Genomic DNA, 20,610 nt, shown 5'->3' on the forward strand with positions numbered 1-20,610 from the left:
TAGTAATTATTTTTTAAAGTATATTATAAAAATATAGTATTTAATATTGTAGTCATAATTGTTTTTTAAAATATTTTTTATTTAGAAATATTTAAAATAATATTTTTTTTATTTTTTAAAAATTTATTTTTAATATGCAGACCAAAATTATTTTAAAAAACTAAAAAAAATTAATTAAAAAAACAAGAAAATTCAAAATTTGTGAAAATCACGACTGGAAGCGGAGACAAATGGATAGGAATGGTCCCTGTAAAATAGCATGTAAAACAAGTAATCAAAACGGGAGGCATAGCTTTGCTGAAGATTATATAGTAGAACTATTACTATTCAAATACTTCAAGTTGCTACTGTACATGTATCTCTCTGTGCTCTTCTGAAAATTATCACCAATCATTAGGAAAAATAAATCAAAAGAAAAAATGATTACCGCATGTAATCACCAATAGTCCCCACAGGAACAAACCCCGTCACGAAAATGGTGAAATCGATTCACATCTCTTACCAGAATCTCCTTATTAGCGAACTTGGAAATGAACTTAGTAAAGGAGTGACAATCTTCGCATAACCGCAAGCTTTTGGTTATCCGAATGACTTCCCCCTTGCTACTGTTGATAAGTCCAAAGGCAACAGCCAGTTTTTCGCTATGACCTAGCACAATCCGTTCCTTTTCTGCTGCCTTGAGATCATAGAGCACAACTTTGGTCTGTGGCACGTAGCCTTCCTCCTTCAATTCCATTGACAATTTAACCAACAAAGCATGGAGCTGCTCCATCCGTGGATTAACCTCATCAACAGAGACAAATGAGTAGATTTTCCTTTTAACTTCTATCCAACTGCGACCTGGGACTTTTTGCAATCCCCTAGCTTCTAGGAGCTTCTTAACTCTTTTGACTCCATCCCACATACCGGCTTCAGCATAAATATCAGCAAGGAGCACATAATTCCCAGCATTTGTAGGCTCAAGGTCAAAAAGCCTTATGCTTGCCCTCTCTGCAAGCTCAACATTACAATGAATTCTACATGATCCAAGAAGAGAACCCCAAACCTTAGGTCCTGGTTCAATCCGCATATTCTCTATAATCTTAGCAGCTTCTTCTAACCTATTGGCCCGCCCGAGAAGATCCACCATACAAGCATAATGCTCAACACTAGGACATATCCCATGCGCTACATGCATCGAGTTAAACAACATCTTTCCCTCGTCAACAAGTCCTGCATGACTGCAAGCTCCCAAAACACTAACAAAAGATATGGGGCTAGGTTCTACACCATTGTAGGTCATCTCTTCAAAAATTCCAATTGCTTTCTTTCCGAATCCATGAACCCCATAACTTGAAATCAAAGAATTCCACGAAACAACATCTCTCTTATCCATCTGATCAAAAACTCGTTGCCCCAATTCAAGCTTACCACATCTAGCATACATAGTAACAAGGGCACTAATTACTGGCAAGATACTGTCAAGTCCCTTTCTAAGAATATATCCATGTATCAACCTCCCTTGTTCCAGTGCTGCAAGTGCAGCACAAGCTTGAAGTACACTAACCATTGTCACAGAATTCGGACATAAATCTTGAGTCTCAAGCATCAATTCCCTGAACAGCTCCAATGCCTCGAAAGCCTTCCCATTCTTCGCATAACAAGCAATCATAGCACTCCAAGAAACAACATTTTTCACTGGCATCTGATTGAAAACACAGCTCGCATTAGATACACAACCAAACTTTGCATACATATCTACCAAGGTGGTCATAATATGGACATATGCATCATATCCATGTCGCAAAATATGGGCATGAATCTCTTTTCCCTTGTTTAGCAGCGACACAAAACATTCTGATGCAACACAAGCTTTAAGCACGTACGTATAAGTGAACCTATCAGAGGGAATCCCAATAGAATTCATTCTACGGTACATGTTCAAAACCTCTTCTCCATGACCCGCCAACGAAAGCGCTCGAAAGAGCGCATTATAAACATAAATAGTTCTGTTTCGCGTTTTATCAAACACCTTGCGTGCATTGTCAATTGAGTCAAAAAAGGAATACATGTTGATGAGTTTGGTGGCCAGAAACGGATCCTGGTCGAACCCATTTTCAAGGAGGTGGCGATGAACGCGTTGGGCGTCAAGGAGAGAGTTTTGGTGGGTGCAAGAAAGAATTAGAAGCTCATAAGTGTGTTGGGCAGGATTGGGCTCATGAGAGAGGAGCTCAAGAGCTTGTGTGAGGTTGCCTTGTTTGCAGAGAGACTGGATTAGTTTGTTGTTGTCGGCAGTGGAAGCTGTGGGATTTAAGGTTATGGAGCAAATCGGGGGTTTTAGAGAAGGGCGAGGCAAGAAAGTGGCGTGGGAAGGTAGAAGCGTAGTTTTGGGAGACTGAAAAGCCCACATTTAGACTAGAAGTTCTGGTGTCTGCTTGCAAGACACGATGTGGTTTTTCTCTCAACCTTGCTGAATGAAGGTGTTTGATGATTTGCCGGCCCTTCTCAGGAAATATACTCTCTCTCTCTCTCTCACTGTGTTTTATGGGTTAAGGTGGATTTGGTCCTCTTTCTCTTAAATTTGGTTGAGTTTGATTATTCTATTGTTTTTTCATCCTAACATAGTCCCTCAATTCCTTGTTTCTCTAATCATTTGATCCTTTCAAAAAGTTGCTGGCAGAACCCCAACTGAATTGGATCCCTGTTTTTTAGTATTCCGGTGGCGGTGGCAATTATGCTTGAACGATGTAGTGACAGTTTAAAAAATTATTAAAAAATTTTTTTAAAAAAATTTATTTTTAATATCAATAAATTAAATAATTTAAAAACACAAAAAAAATTCATTTAAAAAGCTTTTATTTTATTAAAAAATAATTTTAAAACACAAACAAAAGCGAATCACTCAAGGAAACTAAAGAGTCACTTTCTTGGAAGGGATACCTTTCTCACTAAATGGCAACCAAACTCTCTCGGAAACGTGAATAAACAAGCCTTGCAAGCATACTATGGCCTGCCGCATCAACCAAGACGAGTGTGCTACACTAAATTCCTTGTATCTTCTATGACTGCATCAAGCTGTGATTGTAAAAAGAAAAGGTTACAGTACTCTTTCTGATGGCATTCAAGAAGAAATGAACGGAATTGAGACCAATTCTTAGCGGCACCAAGCTGAAGGCCAGTCAAATTGTAAAACAAGAAATAACTTGCATTACAACCGTCAATTTACCCATTCATTGGACTTCTTTGGAACACTCCAGCAAACTGAAGTTGGCAACTCAGTCAAACCACATACTTCATCTGACGCTTGAGTCCCAAGAAAACCCGAGAAAATCAGGGGTCAGAAACCTAGTGCGCACTAGTTTGCAAGTCATTTGTGTACTAACCACCAGAAACCCTGGTAAAAAGGCAATCGTGCACTGGTGTATCAATGCAGTCATTTACAACAAAAAACAAAAATGTATCTACAAGGGCATCATAATTTACGTGAGAAAACTTTAAAAGGGAAAAACTTTTGGCCTTTGCCAGTGCTCTAAAACAACAGTTAGCTCCAAACTACGAATTTGGAAAGCTCCTGCAAACACAGCCTTTTCAACAAATAACCCATCCCCTTGAAACAAGAAACATTGTAACATCATGTTGGCAGCAGCTCAAAGTTGGAGCAGCTTTGATGACAACATCTCCATCTCCAAATGATCCTCCTTGTGATACACTTGAAAAGACGTTCTACAACAAAGGTGCGCAAGTGATTAGCAAAATAGCAAGCAACGCAACGAGAATAGATATCAGCGTATTAAAATTCAGAACAATGAACACCAAAATCTGTCAAGAAAACAAGGAATAAAAGAACAATGACGGAGACAAATTTGAACTGTCATTAGAAGAAACTAATGGAAGATATATTAATCCAGATAAGCAGCAGTAAGAACTCAACACAGTAATATCGATTATACAAAGTAGGCCTGAGCATTGAATTGCTTGATCGCTCCCCCTTCCCTTAGTTTCTATTTTTTATATGAGTGTTTCCTTTAAATTGTTGAAGCAATATATGGCCTTCTCATGGTTGGTATATATTACGTATTCCCTAATCTAATTACATATTAAATAATTTATATCCTGATGATGAGGAAATAATGTATTGCAACAAAAATATATTAATGACAAACTTTAGATAAATTTGGTGTATGAAAGATCTAATCAGATTATAGCTCCATTTAAAATTATTGTGTCCAATTTGTAGAGGCATGCTCTATTCCTTGTATTTAATGGAATATTATTAGTAAACAATATTGTTTCCTTAAATATTACTCTAATTAAATAATCATCTAAAAGGATGCTGCACCCTTCCCAAGAAAGGTTTTTAGTCTTTCAAATAACTAAACAATGGAAATGGATTTTGTTTCATAAGAATCATGATTTAACACAAAAGTAACAGCTAATAAATAAAAGAGAACTTATAGCATGAAACTTACATAGAAATGGTACGTGGTTATAGGACAGCAAACAGCAAACATTTCACATGAACATGAACCTTTTATCTGTTGGCTTAAGTATTTGGAAAGAGCACATTAGGGTTTCGTCAACACTCATCACTGCACCAGCATTATCAAATTCACCACAATAGTTGGGGGCTGAAAATATTGTTACAAGCTGCCTCTCTGCGAAGAATTCATATCCATCCTCAACAACCTGATGAAAGGGGGGAAAAATAGAGGCATCATGGAAAACTGCTTGAGTTGAAAGAAGCAATAGAAGAAGCAACTTCACCAACCTGATGAGCACGACAAACAAGGTCCATATCATTCTTCATTAAGAATTCTGCAACCTTATCAGGGCCATAGGTATATGACACCCCCCGGTCATTCATTCCCCAGCCTTTGATATCCTTGTCAGGATCAGACCAAAGTAAATCACAAAGCAAACCAGAATCTGGGACGTCAGTTGGACGAGGTAAGTTCCTAATTTGATCCAAATTTGTTAAATCAGGGGAAAGCCCACCATGCATGCACAATATTTTGTCATCTATAAGAGCAGCAACAGGAAGACAGTTAAAACAATCTGTAAATGTTTTCCAAAGTTTCACATTGAAGCGTCTTTTACATTCGTCATAGAATCCATAAATTCGATTAATAGATGCAGACTCATGGTTTCCTCTTAAAAGGAAGAAGTTCTCAGGATACTTGATTTTGTAGGCAAGCAAAAGGCATATTGTTTCCAAACTTTGCTTCCCACGGTCCACATAATCACCTAGGAATAAATAATTGGCACTGGGCGGAAAGCCTCCATATTCAAAAAGCCTCAAAAGATCTGAATATTGCCCATGAATGTCACCTGGAAATCGAAGGGGAAAAGGCACAACCATTAACAAGACTCAAAACAAGAATATGAATACCAAAGAATCATGAAAGTGTACTTTATTTTAAAGAATGAAGAATAAATTAGAGATTTGCAATTGATTATTTGGGGATTTCTTTGTTACTGGTAATACTATTACTTTGTTCCCTATTTTGATTGGGACCACTTTTGAGGTTTTTGGTGTGCTTATATAGTGGCCATTTTAGCATTTTGGAGATGCTGTTCCAATAAAAGAAATTTTTGCTGTTCCAGTAAACCAATTATTTTTTATTCCTTTGGAGTTCAAAACCCTAGCATTTTGGAGTTTTTTTTTTTTAATTCTTGCATCCTTTACGAATGTCAAGGATTTAACCTAGTGGATTATAGGGCTTATCTCCTTTCTCCATTCCTTCTCCTTCATTGTACACTTTGTGATTTATTAAGTAATACTTGAAGCTAACAATTATTCAATTAGGTGAATAAATTACAACAATAACCTGCCAAATGAAATGAATTATGTAACAACAAGGCACTTCAAACCCTCAAGTTTACTCTTCTTTTTTACTCAAATTGCTAACTCTCATGTTAAATTGACATAGGAGGGTAAGAACAGATAGAAGCGATTGAAGAATTTCCTATAAGGGAGGGGTAAATTGAATAAGAGAAAGAAAAGCACCCTATAGAATAGGGTGGATCCATAAGAAAGGGATGGGAAAAAGAAAACCCTATAGTAATGGGTTGAAAGAATGTAGAACAAAACAATTCTTGATTTTTAAGGTTTAATTCATCATACATGTCTGCTCCCAGAATATGTAGAATATGGTGCTAACATAGACGCCCAAAACACTGAAATAAGTTTAAGTTGGTTAATATCCATAAAATATTTTACGTAACCAACTAACTGGTAACATATTTATGAGCTAAAAATATTTTTCAACTAATGAACCAAATTTAAGTTGACCATAAATCTATATTGACCAATTTCCTGTAAAATATTTCAAGCAAAAGAAATACTCCCTTATTGTCCACACTATGGTTGCACTACACAGACCAACTAACTAGTAACATAAACCTATAATGCTGAGAGGCTTACTTAAAAAGATTGTAAACCACCCTTTTCAGCTTGGTCTAATCAACAAGATGTCCAAACTTGAAGCTATGCTTGTCCTACCATATGTAAGGATCAGCAAAATAATTAAAATCACCTAGCAAAATTTAGTTTGAGATTAGCTCTGAAGTTTCCATGCAAAGAAAGATAGCCATTGCTTAGTCTGAAGCGAACAAAGCTTTTCACCTGGAAGGAAAAGTGTTTTTATTCAAGCATTGTGGAAGGGATCTGAATCTAGGGATGCACGTTAAGCATGCCTAATAATTGTCCATGCAATGTGAATTCTACAAGCCACCCTTAACAGAAACAAGCTCAGCCAAAAATCACCAAACCTAACATTGAATTCTAATACCAAAAATTGCTGCAAGGTACATTTTTTGCTTCTGTTTTGTTGAGAACATATTTGATGTTAAGTTTCTGCTAGTTTAATAAATTTTGTATTCTAGGCCCAAACTCTCCCGACAACCAGACAAAAATATAACCCTCTCCTTACAGGCCGACACAAGGATTTCCATTTTATGAGAGAAACAGCACGAGGCAAAAGGGTACTAAAGCATGGAAACCCAAATCTATTATTGCTAACAAACCATAGAATATCAAGCACACTAACCAATTCTTATCCCATCCTGTAAACCTAATACTTATGCATATGATGAAATTAACTAATAGTGTCCTAGCAATATTGAGACAATTAAAATATACATAATATTAAATTATGGCAAATTATAACAGGGGAAATATCAAGCAAACAGCATCGGGGTAGTTTCTACACTTTCTGGATTCTCAGGTGAAAAAAAAATGACCATGTGTCTACTTCCCACTATGATGCATTGAGAAAATACTATGGGACCAGGCATTTCGATAACCTACTTCCCACTATGATGCATTGAGAAAATACTATGGGACCAAGCATTACGATAACTCTTGCTTGTCTAGACAAAAGCTTTAACCTTGGCAGGTCTTTAGCTGTTCAAAAGCAATTGACCTGAGGAAAGCATAAGTCATTTGTGAACATGTAAGCTCATTCAGCTTAATGTATGACCACCCAAGTTCACTATAACAATATACAACAACTGAACTACAGATATATTTTATTCATCATGCAATTACTTCCACATAAACTTAATAAATATGAATCCCTTAGTGCAGCCTCATCAACTTTTAGAAAGAGTAAAACCTCCAGCAAAGAACTAGGATAACAACTTCAGGTTTTCAAGAAAAAAAAAGTTCATAAAGATAGCATCACCATCACCATCTCTTCTACCTTTATCTAAGCATGGACATGGAATAAAAGTATGGCATGGTATGGATATGGGGATATAACAATTCTTAAACACGTAGGATACAATACGTGATGGATATGTTAAATTTTTAAATATTTTGAATATTATACATTAACTTTTAACAAAAAATTAAGAATAAAACATAAAAATCAAAATAACCAATAGTAATATATAATCAATTGAATGTATGAACATATGAAGTATAAATGAAAAAGTTTGACATCATGTTCTTGTATTTGGTTTACAATTAAATGAGATTGGATATCTGAAAATCATATATCTCGATCATTATTATGATGATTATGAAAGGATCGACAATAATTTTATTTTTCTTTTCAAATTTAATTATTGTTACATATCACCCTTTCAATTTGGCATTTATGATAAAAAGAAAATAGATAAGTTTTTTAAACTAGAAACAACAATATCATGTTTCATGTATTAAAAATTACAAAACAAAAAAGATTATTATTATTATTATCTCTTTTATTTAAAATGTTTCTCGTATAAGAATATGATCATTTATCATTAAGCTATTGCAATAGTTAACACCATTGAAAAATAAATATTGCAAATAACTTATTAAAAGTGTGGAAGTGTAGCTTTATTTTAGTTAAATGTTTTGCATTTCAATTTATAAAACTTACAATTTATACAATCAATTCTTTTTCAAATAGCAAATTCAACCCTACAACATATACCGACTATATCCCTCATGCATCTTAGTTGTATCCCCATCCATCCAAAATTAAATTCAGTTTTTAATAATTTTTTTGACATAAAACCACGTATCCGACATGAGTCGGAGCATTTTCAGCAAGTATCAAATTCGGGCCCAATGAGTTAACATCTTGAACAAGATAAGAAAAGGAAAAAACAAAAACCATTGTTCAGATATAGTCCACCTAAAGATTAGGCTTCTTTGTTTTGCTTGATGTTCCTGCTATCTCAAGTCTTGAAGGGGCTAGGAAGAAAGTTCCAAAACAGTCTTATTTACCAAATTTTGATATAAAAAATGGGTGCTCTCAAGACCAAGACTTTAAACAAATGGAGCAATCTAGAAAGGAGACTTCATCCGCTCCACAGATCTATGTCAATCAATTCATCAATTACCATAAACAACATTTTGTCTTCCGTATCAAACAACACATAGAATATAATAGAATCCCTATATAAATTGCTGGAACCGATAATCTTTCCAACCAGCATTAAATTAACTTTTCCCAAATTTTTATTTTTATTTCCATCAATCCAAAGTCATCAAATTTTAATCCTAACAAAAAACAAACAAATAAATTGTATCATTCTATCACCTATATGTGATAAGGAATTGAGATGCAATCAGTTGAATGAATCCCCCAGAAAACCACACCGTAATTCTATTTCATAGTGAAAAGTAAACGGAAAAGAAGAGGGTGGTTTACCACAGATCTTGATGGGGGCTTCGAGCTCGAGAAGATTGGGTTGCTGAAGAAAGATATCTCTAGAAACAGCACAGAGCTGGCGGATCTCGTTTTCGTTAAGCTGAACCTGCGGTTGTTTGGCTAACCTCGCTTGTCTAAATTCTAATAAACGACTTATTATGCTGTCTAAAAGACCTGCCTCCATTGTTGTTGCCCCCTTCTGCTGCTGTCCTTCCCCTGCCATTAATATAAACAAAACCTACTTGTAGATCTTCTATATTATTTCCCTCTCTCAAATTATTATCTTTGAAAAAAATTCGATTTTGAATCAGTGCTGATAGAGAAGAGAAAGAGACCAGTAATAAAATGTTTGCTTTCTTCACGTCGTGACAATGATAATAATTAAAAAAAAACAATTAAAAAAAAAAAGGAGTGACCAGGTGGGGCCGCCTGAATTGCTTTGCTGGACAAAAAAAATCCGAGGGCGGAGTTGGAAAATCCGTCCCTAGCATAGATATTGTTTATGTGTACGGTTGAAAACATTTTTTATAAAAATTGATATTTTTTAAAACAATTTAGTTTTTTATTGTATTTATATTAAAAATTAATATTAAAAAATATAAATATTATTTTAAAATATTTTAAAAAACAATATACATAGGCACTTTGTTTACCTAAAACTTTATTGATTATACAAGGAAATCGAGTAATTTACTTAAATATTTAATTTTTTATGGATAAAAACATGAATTTAATAAACCTAGACAAGTATTTTGTAATAATAATCCAGAAGCATAGTTGTTAAACCCGGTCCGGAAATTGACCCGGTTAAAGAGCCGGGTCCCGGGTTTTATGGGTCAACCCGGGTCAACCCATAAACCCAAGTTATTTAGGGGTTAGGTTGTGTTAAAAATAAAAAATAGAAAAGGAAGGCAATAATAAAGGGGTAAAGTGTGTAACGAGGTTGTCAATTCCGTTCCGTTTCACCTGGAATAGCCGAAACATTCCATACCAATTCAAAAAATAGAACAAATTTCATCTAATTTTAAATCTCGGTCAATTCCGGATTTTTCAACTAAATTCCGTCCGGAACATTCCGGTTTCATTTCACATGTTCCGTTCCGCTCTTGAAAAGCCTTTGAATCAAATTGAATTTTGTTCAATTTAATTAATTAAATCACCCAATTATAAAAAACTCTTTTTCATTACTATTTTCAATAAGAATGATATTAATAATAATATTGAAAATTATTATTACTATTTTCATTAACAATGATATTAATTTTTTAAAATTAGATTTATTACTAATATATATGGTTTATATTCAAGTTGTTTTTTTCATGTTTATATTTTGTAGGAATTTGAGCAAAATAAGGGGTGTTTTAGATTCCATTAGCCTTGATAACATTAACCTAACTTTATATTTAAAATATTTGTTTTAAAACATTTTACTTTCATAATATTTTGATATTTTGTTTAAGTTGAATTACTTTAAGTTAAAGATCTATTTAATCTTGACTATTTAGAAGTATTTTAAATTTTAAAATTATATTTGTTTGGCATTGTGTTTGTATTGCATAATTTATAATTAATTTATCTTGAATTTGAATTATGTTTGTTGAATATATATATATGAACAGTACAATCTCGAAACGACACGTCGAAACACTCTAAAACTGAAACATTCCATTTCAATTGAAAAAACAAAATACCAACCGAAACGGAATTGACAACCTTGATGTGCAGAGAAAGTCTCATCACCATCTCCTCACAAAATACATCTACCCTCTCTAGCTTCATCATTTTAGCCGTCACACAAACCAAAGAAAATATCTTTCCCCTGCAAATTTAGAAAACATTAGCTAGAGAGAGAGAGAGAGAGAGAGAGAGAGAGAGAGAGAGAGAGATGTTAAAGACTTAGTGATGGTAATAAAGTTTGCTTCTTCAATCGGGGAAAGAGCACCAAACAATCCGTATCAGGAAATACTTGAAGAAGGAAAAGCTTCCTTAGCGAAGCGGGAAGAGAAGTCTCAAGAATATAGCTCCTAAACTTTTGATTCCCACTTTAGCTAACAGCTATGCGTTGTGGAATAGCCAATTCCCTACGCGGTAAAAGACTGTTCTTTCTCTGATTTCTCGATACAACACTTCTACCTGTTACCTCTCTCTCTCTCTCTCTCCTGAAACTATGAGTTTGGTCCCATTTAACTTTCAATTTCCTTTAAGTTACCGTCATCAATGAGGGATAGAAGGAAGAAATGAGAACCCAACACCAACCATCAAGATCTCCAAACCCATATCAACTTGCAATCATCTCAAGCAAACCCAACTCCAAAACGCCGGGTCTCATCCGGGTTTGTCCGGGTCACCCGAGTCATGGGTCGACCGAGTTTTGCCGGGTCATTACACTGGGCGGTATTTTGACAAACCTGGACCGGTCCAGCCACCGGGTCAGCCAGTTTCCGGGTTGACCTGCTGGGCCGGTCTGGGTAATAACTATATCCAGAAGGATCACCGAAAAACCGCAGCAACCTAGATCTGTGAATTTTTATTTCAAGGCAAATATTAAAAATATATTTGTAATTTATAGTTATTTTTCAAACTATTTTTTATTAGAAAATAGTATTTTTTATTTAAAAATATTTTTTATATTAGCGCATCAAAATACTTTAAAAACACAAAAAAATTAATTTTAAAAGAATTCAAATTTAAATTTTTTTAAAAGTATTTTTCAAATACAAAAACAAACAGAATGTAAATAAATTTAAAATTATCAATAAATATGATCATGAATTAAATTCAATTAAGTAGGTTTGTACATGTTATATATAAAAAGGTAGATTTGTACAAAATATTTATTATATGAATTTGATTATAATTTGAATATATTAAGTTTATTAAATTAATAAAATAAGAATTTATCTTAATTTAATCCACCAATAAATGGACCCGAAATAAAAATGCTAGCTAAAATACTCTCTAACACATGATCAGTAATGTATATAAAAATGATTAGTGAGAAAAGTCCTTTGCTAATGTAATGTTTCAATTTATATAGGATTTATGGTCTTAGTGGTTAAATTTTAATATAGTGTTTGATTATTATTTTAAAATAAAACAGACGAAGAAACTAGAGATATATAATCTTATTTATTTTATGTTTTTGTTTTTTTAATATTTTTATATATTTAAATTTAAATTTAAATTTTTATTTTTATAGGAGTTTGTTCCTACAAAGATATTTTTTTATATCATATATAACTGTGGCAGAGGAGAGAATTTTTTTTTAAATAAAATAAAACTGGTACAAATGTGTATAATAATAAAAAAGATTGTGTTTCTGATTATAATGTCGTGATACTTTTAAAAATATTTTTTATTTAAAAATAAATTAAAATAATATATTTTTTATTTTTAATATTAACATATTAAAATAATTAAAATTTTTAAGAAATATACTAATTTAAAATTTTTCATATAAAATAATTAGAAAAATAAATCCCACTCCACTTCAAAAAGGTGTCCAAGACTGATAAGACTGATATGCTCCACAATTTTTAAAGGATGCCTTTCCTGTTGAACAGCGGTCCCGCCGGCTGGTCTTTCACATCGAAAATATGGAAAGGACTTGAATCTTTCTCTGTCTCTCCATATAAGGAGATTCGTAACCAATTTCCAATCAAGTTTTGATCTTTTTCACGTTTATGATCAACCCAATTCCTCAATTCTTGAGATTGAAGCCCTAAAGCGTATCATAGGTATAACCACCCTTTCCCTCCTGTGTTCACCATGCTTTTTCTAATTTTTGCGACTGTCTTTTAGATTTTATAAATGGTTTTATAGTTTTTTTATCCCAAAAAAATGCTTGATCAAACATGTTAGTTTCATTGTGCAGATCAGTTGCCTTACTTCTTTGTTCGAGTTTCTTTAAATATATTGTTGGTTAGACAAATTTTGATTTTGTTGCTGTTCTTGACTTTTCAGTTCCTTTTTTGTGTTGATCTTGGATTGCGGGAGCAATGTTTCTGAACTTCTTGGTGTATTTTTACATGCTTACTGAACTAGTTTCTGTCCATAAGGCAAAGCATTGCTGTTTGGCAGAGAGTGTTTTTTAATTAACAGACAGAACATTTCTTGAATGGGTGAAACTGGAATCATGTTGTTGAGATGGAAATTCTACAAGGAAAGATAACTGAAAACATGCACACCTGTGCCATGCCATGTGCTAAGAATAAGACTTTTATAGGACAAGCTCATGTATGTCACCTAAGATGACTTGTCTGTTTGATTCGGCTATATTTGCACTATAAGGATCAAAGCAATAGTTTAGGATGGTTTTTCTATCTGCAAATGAAATTCAGTTGGGAGAATCAGTATACTATGGTTTAAGATTGCCTGTTATGTGTAGTGTGATTGTAGTTGCAGGTTACTCCGTGGTTTTTCCAAAATTTTAGGTTCTGTTTTTGCTTTTGTGATTTGGAGAAATTTCTGCTGCTTGCCCGTTTGTGGATCCAATTAGACTATCACATTTTTTAGATAATTTCGTTAACATTTGCTTTATCTATTCTTTGTTTCTTTGTTTTTCTCATTGAATTGATAACATCTTATCCAAGCTGATGGAACACGAGGAAGTCTCCATTTTGAGATCAGAGGACCGTAATGATATTGAAATGGCTATTGCATCCAAGGAAAGATCCGTCCTTCCTATTGAACCCCAGCTAACTTACAGTCCTGTTTGTACCTTCACCAAACAAGAAAGTTTTACTGTGGAATCAGAAGAGCGATCAAAGTCAGCAATGAAACTTTCTGGACTCATTATTTTCTATTTAATAGTTATGGCAGTGGAGGTCATTGGTGGTGTGAAAGCCAATAGTCTTGCAGTTATCACTGATGCTGCACATTTGCTAACTGATGTTGCTGGATTCTCTATTTCCCTTTTCACAGTGTGGGCTTCAGGTTGGGAGGCAACATCACACCAGTCTTTTGGATATGGTCGCCTTGAAGTTCTGGGTGCCCTGCTATCTGTTCAGCTCATATGGCTGATATCTGGATTTTTAATTTACGAAGCAATTGACAGAATTCTTCACAAAAATGCAGGGGTGAATGGGGGACTCATGTTTGCAATTGCATTATTTGGATTTATCATTAATTTTATCATGGTCGTGTGGCTGGGCCATGATCACTCTCATCATGCATGCCATGATCACAATCATGATCATACCCACAACCACGAGAGAGAGGATTTATGTGCAACAGATGAAGGGGGGGAGACCAAGCTGGCATCAAGTTCTCCAGCAAATACAAAGATGTTGAACATAAATATCCAAGGGGCTTACCTCCATGTCATGGCTGATCTAATTCAGTCTGTTGGTGTGATGATTGCTGGAGCAGTTATATGGGCCAAACCAGATTGGTTGGTGGTTGATCTTATCTGCACTCTACTCTTCTCTACTTTTGTTCTGTTTACTACTTTACCGATGCTTAGAGATATCTTCTGTATACTAATGGAGAGCACACCACGCGAAATCAGTGTTAGCAGGCTGGAGAGTGGTCTGAAGTGTATTAAAGGAGTTCAAGATGTTCATAACCTGCATGTATGGTCCCTAACAGTAGGGAAACCAGTGTTGTCTTGCCATGTAATTGCTGAGCCTGGCGCCAGCTCTTCTGAAATTCTTCATAGGATATGGGACTACTGTGAGAGAACACACAGAATTCATAATGTAACTGTACAAATTGAGTAGGAAGCTTTCAGATCTCTCCAGCATGACTTTGTTTCTACATTTGTCAAAAATTTTATTTCTGAATCATTTTACGGCAAGAAAGCATATCAGAAAAGAGTTGAGCAGAATACAACCAGAAGAATTGTTTGAAACCACAGAAGAGCCAACTGCCCTGCTGGTTTCTCTTGTAAACGATCATCTGACCTGGAAGTAATGACCTGAAATGTTATGCTTGGTATCTTCCGGTCAATGAGACCTAATTGAATATCCTATTACCACTTCTGCTGAATATTGTTTTTGAAAAAAGAAAAATAATAGGACTTGAAGGGCTAATCATTGTACTGGGAGGGAAAGCACTTGGCCTCGTATAGGAACTCCATAATCAGGCAACCCTTAAATATAATATTCATACGACCTCATGTTAGGCAATGCCTTCCAAATGAGAGTGGAAAATAGAGTCCATATTGAATGAAAGGATGACATGAATGGCTTGGCCTTGGTGTAGCAGATAAGACACGCCATTGTTGACCACATCAAAACAGACATGGATGGGATGGCAGTGCAGTTAGCCAGTTAGTGTGTGCGTCAGCGCATGCCTAGAATTAGCTGATTTTCTTGTTTGGGATTTGGACAGGAGAGTAACCTTGACCTTTGGGCATCCAACTCTTTGGAGTCTTTACGTGTCATAACAGAGGTCTATCTAAATTACAGAATGTAAAAGTCAAAATTTAAAAAATAAATTGAAAAGAAAAGAAAAGGTGTTTAAAAGTAAAACCTGATTGATTCTAACTCATAAAAAATACTCCTTGTTTTCTTGTATGATTGGTGGATTCTTAAATTTTATTTTTTTATTCAATAATTTGTTTTTATTTTTATTTTAAAATACAGGCATTGATTATTGTTCGAGAGTAAGAACATTAATTTATATGGAGATATTTTCTCATTATTTTTAAAAAATAAAATTCAAGACCTTTTTATGTTAAATGTTATTTTCCTCCTATAGGTTGTAGGGAATTTTTTGATTGTTTTGTTAAATTTAACTCAAAAAGTTAACCGTGAAACTTGTCAATCTAATTTTTTATTTAACCTGCGTTTTAGATTAAATCATGTGAGAATTATCCTAACATGACTCAATTGATTTGACATATCTAAAAACAATTCAAACAACTAGTAAAAACACGATTTTGATTAAAAAAAATTATCATGATTTTTTTTTATGCAATTGAGATGAAGACACATTGAATTGATCCTGGGTAAACCTAGTTTAACCAATCAAACATGCAACCCATAGATCATGACCTATACTAGGTTTAATAACCTTTTTTTATGAAACTATTTTTATTTAATTACATGATAAAAATAGATACTCGCAAAATCATGCACCAATCTAATACTATAACATTTGTTTGAGACCATGATAATTCTATAAAAAAATCAAAAAAATTATGAAGTCTAATTCCCAATGAACCCAACATTAAAGAATAAAATTAAAAAAATATAGTTTAAAAAAATTAACTCAGATTAACTTGTAAAACTCGCGATCCAGGTCATTGATTGCACTAAGTTTAATAACTTTGGTTAACTTGTCAAACCATTGATCCGGACCATGAATTCAACTTGATTTGATAATTTTGTGTTCTTCAAAAATATCTTTTATTTAGTAAAATGATATTAAAATGGACATTCACAAAATTAATGATAAACAAAAAATCAAGACACTTTCTAAAATGCAATAACTGTTTTCTAATTAAAAATCCATCATGATCTTAAAAGTAAATTAAAAGATTAAAACAAAGTCTTGGTACTTTGTATATGATTGAAGACAAAAAAATAAAAATAGAAATAAATGTGATAAAATTATATAAGAAATATATTAAAAATCTTAAAAAATATAAATTTTATGGTAATTTAATATTCATGATTTTTTTGTTTCATATTAGGCACATAATAATTAGAAAAAAAAATGTTAACATTCCCATAAAAACCAATAATATTATTTAAGAAACATTACAAAATTTAATAATAATTTAAACATAATGTTATTTTTTATAGTGTATTTAAATCTAAATCCAAAAGAGAAAGAAAGAAAATTCAAAACAAAGAGCCATGACTCCACAACTAACCCAATACATAAAGAGCCTAACGTGTGTAGGCCTGAGAGGCTAAGCTCACATAATTGAAGCTATATTAATATTTTTTAAGGTATGGGCAAGATGTTGTTCACTTAAAAAAAATTAATGCAAATGACATGGCATTTTCTCATCCCAGATCCCCCTCCCTGTTTAGATGTGGTTGGAAAATCAGTGTTTTTGGGTTCAAAAACTATTTTTAAACATATTTTGATCCAAAAACATATAATAAACATGCTTAGCACCTTATGAAAATCAATCTCTCAACTTAAAATACTTTTAAATTAGTTCAAAAACACAAGATCAAACCAGAGAAAAATTCTATCTCAACCCCAATTTATTTTTTGAGTCAAGTTAGAGATCTAAATCGCCTTAATAAAATTTCTTTCATTAAATAGACAGTTGATACTAAGATTTTTTTTATTGCTAAAACATAATCAACCGATGATTTTCTCTATCTTTCACTATTCTCTCTCCTTATCAAAATTAAGAATTGAAATATAAAAAAAATAAAATTTTAGATTAAAATTAAAATTACAAAAACTACAAGGAACATAGAAAAAGGAAAAGGAAAGCAAGTGGAATAAACGTCACCTTTTCATCTAAAATTGAGATTGATCATGAAATTTTTCCTTATTTTGCACTTGGATTTTCTTTTGTTGAATTTTGACTTGTTTAATTTTTTTAGCAATTAGTCATTGAAGGATGCAATTGAAATAAAAAAAAGGTTTGAGTATGAAATTTAAAAAACTTATAGTTACCGTGGATAAAGATTTAGTATATTTTGTAACTGTAACTAATTGTAATGTAATTAAAATTGTAATCCTATAATAAATCTTTTCTTGGCCTTTTGCGTGAACAAATCCAGACCGAAGGCCCACTAACGCTGGCTGGGTCACTCCTATAAATTAATGCACGCACAAATTTGGAGCCACATGACTCCCTGCATTGGAACACTGCAAGAGAGAAAGAAAATCAGTTGAAAAAGAAAATAGAAAATGAGAAAGGAAGATACAGTGAAGCTGATAAGCGCGGAGGGTTTCGAGTTCGTGATCCACAAGGAAGCTGCTATGGTTTCACAAACAATCCGCAACATGCTCACTTCTCCAGGTCCCCTTCTCCTTTTCTTTCTTCTCTTTTTATTTTATTGCCCCCCTCCCCTCTCCGCTCATATATTTAATGGGTTTCTTTTCCCTCTTTCATTGCAATTATTTGTTTCCATGTAATTAATTACCGTAGGATTACATGCCTCTGTTTTGTTTTTTGAATTATTGCAAAAATCAAATTATTTAGGTTAATGTACAATTCTTGCGTGAATTAGGGTTTTCTTTTTTTCCTAAAAACATGTGGCAGGGAGTTTCGCGGAGACGGAGCATGGAGAAGTTACTTTTCCGGAGATAAGCACTACCATTCTAGAGAAGATCTGCCAGTACTTTTACTGGTCTCTTCAGTATGCCAAGTTCTGTTCTTTTCCCTCCACTTTTGTTTCATGTTCCCATAATTTGTAGCTTTTCTTTGTCGCCTTTCTATGTATAGTAATTAATCTAAATGAATCCGATTTGATTCGGAATATATTGAATTCGTAAATTAAGTCATATAACTCCTGTAAGTAGTATTTTCGTTGCAAACATCTGTTGTAATTTTCTTTTCCTTTTTGAAAATTTTGTTATGATTTTGAGCAAATTAAGGGCTTATCATCTTGTTTTCTTTGATTTTTTTAAAAATTGTACATGTATGTTTTTCTTGAGCCTTTTTTTGATTATTTATACCAGCCAATGACCTCATAGTAATTCGTAGAATTGTGTAGAATCTCTTAACACTTGGGTTTCTTTTTTTTTTCTTTTTTTTTTGGTATGCTAGTTTTCTATTCATATGTGCGTGTAACATTCACACAGAACATCACCATCATCGAGTGTTTCACAACATTATGTTTCTAAGTGTGCCATGCCTGTGTCTGTATCATGCAGTAATGGGCGGAGACAAACATTTTGTTCCACATACTAATGATGCCACTGTCTATATGGTCTAGGGCCTAGGAAGCTGACACTAGTTGTTGCTGTTCTTGTCGCTTGCATCAATCTTCCCTGAGTATTTCCAGTCTGGTTTTGGATTCATATGTGAAAATATTCAGGAAAAAGCTTTCTATAATCTTTCATGTTTTGTTTGGTTAGGATAATTAAGATCCAGGATTAATACTTGTCTTGTGTTTGGTTTCTTTTTGAAAAGAGGCCATTGGAACTCTTGATTTCTTTATGAGGAACCTGGAGATTGGGTGCGCTCATTATGAATTGTACAATTCTTGGTGATGTTTATATTCCTAATTCTCCACTACGGGGATAGTATTTGTTCTTATTCAATCACACTGTTCTTTCTATCCTAATTATAGAGTTCTAACTATCTGAGACAATTTTCTTTTCTTATGTGGTTTAAGTTGAGTTTTTCTCCTGCTTCACCCAGTCAAGCCTGTCTGGCTTAGGGATTGAGCCAGCTGAATGGGTTTTCCTGGATTTTTTTGCGATTTGCATTGCATGCAATTGTTGTGAATATAACAGCTTGTTTCTCATGTCAATGCATGATTGATATATTTCATTTAACTTAGCCGTCAACAATTATTTAATTTCTTTTCATATACATTTATTTGCTGTCGCTGATTTTTTATCTCCTGTTTCTACAAGTTGTTGAAGGTTTTGATTTATATTATTCGATCCAATTAAGCAATGTCACAGGCATATTATGAACTCTCTGTATTTCCCTATCTTCTATATTGACAAGCTATTGCTATCCTTCTGACAGTGGAAAGGAGACTGAATTCCCAATTGAACCTGAACTGACACTGGAGCTGATGATGGCTGCTAATTATCTCCACACTTAAAACTAGATTTCCTCACTTGCTTCTAGGGTGATGAATCATGATACCGTAAGCTTTCTGCTTAAATCACTTCCTGATATAAAGCATCTGTAATTTGATTTTCTGCTAAACCCATAGATGTTTCATCATAGCTTTAGTTTTATTGCTATTCCTAACAGGATAATTAAGGATGACATTGTTGCCCGAGAAGACCGTGGAGTTCCTGTATTTATGCTGTGGACTGGAATTCACCTCGTCATGTAGTTATTTGTCAAATTACAATGCCATTGATTTAACTGAGAGCAGTTTGAGAGTATGTAAGAAGATGATTGCTGTGATGTATAAACTTACCTTTTCAAGCAAATGAAGTGGGGGATGCTAAGAAAGGGACTTTGTTCTCATGTGATGGTTACTTTGTTGTATTAACGGGTGTTTTTTTAAAGTTAACTTGCATCGCTTTTCACCGTGGTTCGTCAGGATAAGGGAGAGAACCTACAAGATCATTACATTTCTCTCTCGAAATTCCACTCCGTTTCTGTTCTTGCATGTGTACATTGATTATATGAACGATGGAGTTCATACATGTATTCTCGAAAGCTCACTGTTACTGTATGTAAACAAATGAATGTCCATATGAGCATATTTTAAAATGGAGCATCACATGGAGTTATTCTCATGCAAGGGCTGGGCTCTCACAATCTGACTGTTTAGATCAATGTCTTTCCTGCCTGTCAGAATTTGTGTCAGATTGCCCCATCAGATACTTCATCGAGAAAGGTAAAAAAAGAAGAAGAAAAAGGAAAGGCTTT

At 33.7% G+C, this 20,610-nt stretch overlaps 4 protein-coding genes across 4 annotated transcripts; 2 read left to right on the plus strand and 2 right to left on the minus strand.

Annotated features, from left to right (window-relative positions):
* Positions 1-293: 293 nt before the first annotated feature.
* LOC133679709 (pentatricopeptide repeat-containing protein CRR2, chloroplastic) lies at positions 294-2,658 on the minus strand. Its single transcript, XM_062102382.1, has one exon. It carries the CDS (start codon positions 2,387-2,389, stop codon positions 437-439), a length of 1,953 nt encoding a protein of 650 aa, XP_061958366.1. The 5' UTR covers positions 2,390-2,658; the 3' UTR covers positions 294-436.
* Positions 2,659-3,338: 680 nt separating this feature from the next.
* On the minus strand, positions 3,339-9,485 carry LOC133680471 (serine/threonine-protein phosphatase PP1 isozyme 1). The gene is made up of 4 exons (XM_062103437.1): positions 9,126-9,485; positions 4,748-5,307; positions 4,449-4,665; positions 3,339-3,702 (listed from the first exon to the last, which is right to left on the minus strand). The coding sequence occupies exons 1-3, from the start codon at positions 9,346-9,348 to the stop codon at positions 4,492-4,494; spliced, it is 957 nt and encodes a 318-aa protein (XP_061959421.1). The 5' UTR covers positions 9,349-9,485; the 3' UTR covers positions 3,339-3,702; positions 4,449-4,491.
* Positions 9,486-12,636: 3,151 nt separating this feature from the next.
* Positions 12,637-14,911, plus strand: LOC133680575 (metal tolerance protein B-like). Its single transcript, XM_062103591.1, has 2 exons — positions 12,637-12,862; positions 13,718-14,911. The coding sequence occupies exon 2, from the start codon at positions 13,721-13,723 to the stop codon at positions 14,843-14,845; it is 1,125 nt and encodes a 374-aa protein (XP_061959575.1). The 5' UTR covers positions 12,637-12,862; positions 13,718-13,720; the 3' UTR covers positions 14,846-14,911.
* Positions 14,912-17,877: 2,966 nt separating this feature from the next.
* On the plus strand, positions 17,878-20,187 carry LOC133679354 (uncharacterized). The gene is made up of 4 exons (XM_062101923.1): positions 17,878-18,063; positions 18,307-18,412; positions 19,747-19,870; positions 19,981-20,187. The coding sequence occupies exons 1-3, from the start codon at positions 17,952-17,954 to the stop codon at positions 19,823-19,825; spliced, it is 297 nt and encodes a 98-aa protein (XP_061957907.1). The 5' UTR covers positions 17,878-17,951; the 3' UTR covers positions 19,826-19,870; positions 19,981-20,187.
* Positions 20,188-20,610: the final 423 nt, after the last annotated feature.

The sequence above is a fragment of the Populus nigra genome, chromosome 19 (genome assembly GCF_951802175.1).
Source record: "Populus nigra chromosome 19, ddPopNigr1.1, whole genome shotgun sequence".
In the NCBI taxonomy this organism is placed as follows: domain Eukaryota; kingdom Viridiplantae; phylum Streptophyta; class Magnoliopsida; order Malpighiales; family Salicaceae; genus Populus; species Populus nigra.

Coding starts and splice junctions, on each gene's coding strand:
- LOC133680471 (XM_062103437.1), bottom strand. CDS start 9,348: ATGGCAGGGGAAGGACAGCAGCAGAAGGGGGCAACAACAATGGAGGCA. Junction 5,308..9,125: donor AGCCCCCATCAAGATCTGTG/GTAAACCACCCT, acceptor TTCGATTTCCAG/GTGACATTCATGGGCAATAT. Junction 4,666..4,747: donor TTGTTTGTCGTGCTCATCAG/GTTGGTGAAGTT, acceptor CCCTTTCATCAG/GTTGTTGAGGATGGATATGA.
- LOC133679354 (XM_062101923.1), top strand. CDS start 17,952: ATGAGAAAGGAAGATACAGTGAAGCTGATAAGCGCGGAGGGTTTCGAG. Junction 18,064..18,306: donor CAACATGCTCACTTCTCCAG/GTCCCCTTCTCC, acceptor AACATGTGGCAG/GGAGTTTCGCGGAGACGGAG. Junction 18,413..19,746: donor TGGTCTCTTCAGTATGCCAA/GTTCTGTTCTTT, acceptor TCCTTCTGACAG/TGGAAAGGAGACTGAATTCC.
- LOC133679709 (XM_062102382.1), bottom strand. CDS start 2,389: ATGTGGGCTTTTCAGTCTCCCAAAACTACGCTTCTACCTTCCCACGCC.
- LOC133680575 (XM_062103591.1), top strand. CDS start 13,721: ATGGAACACGAGGAAGTCTCCATTTTGAGATCAGAGGACCGTAATGAT.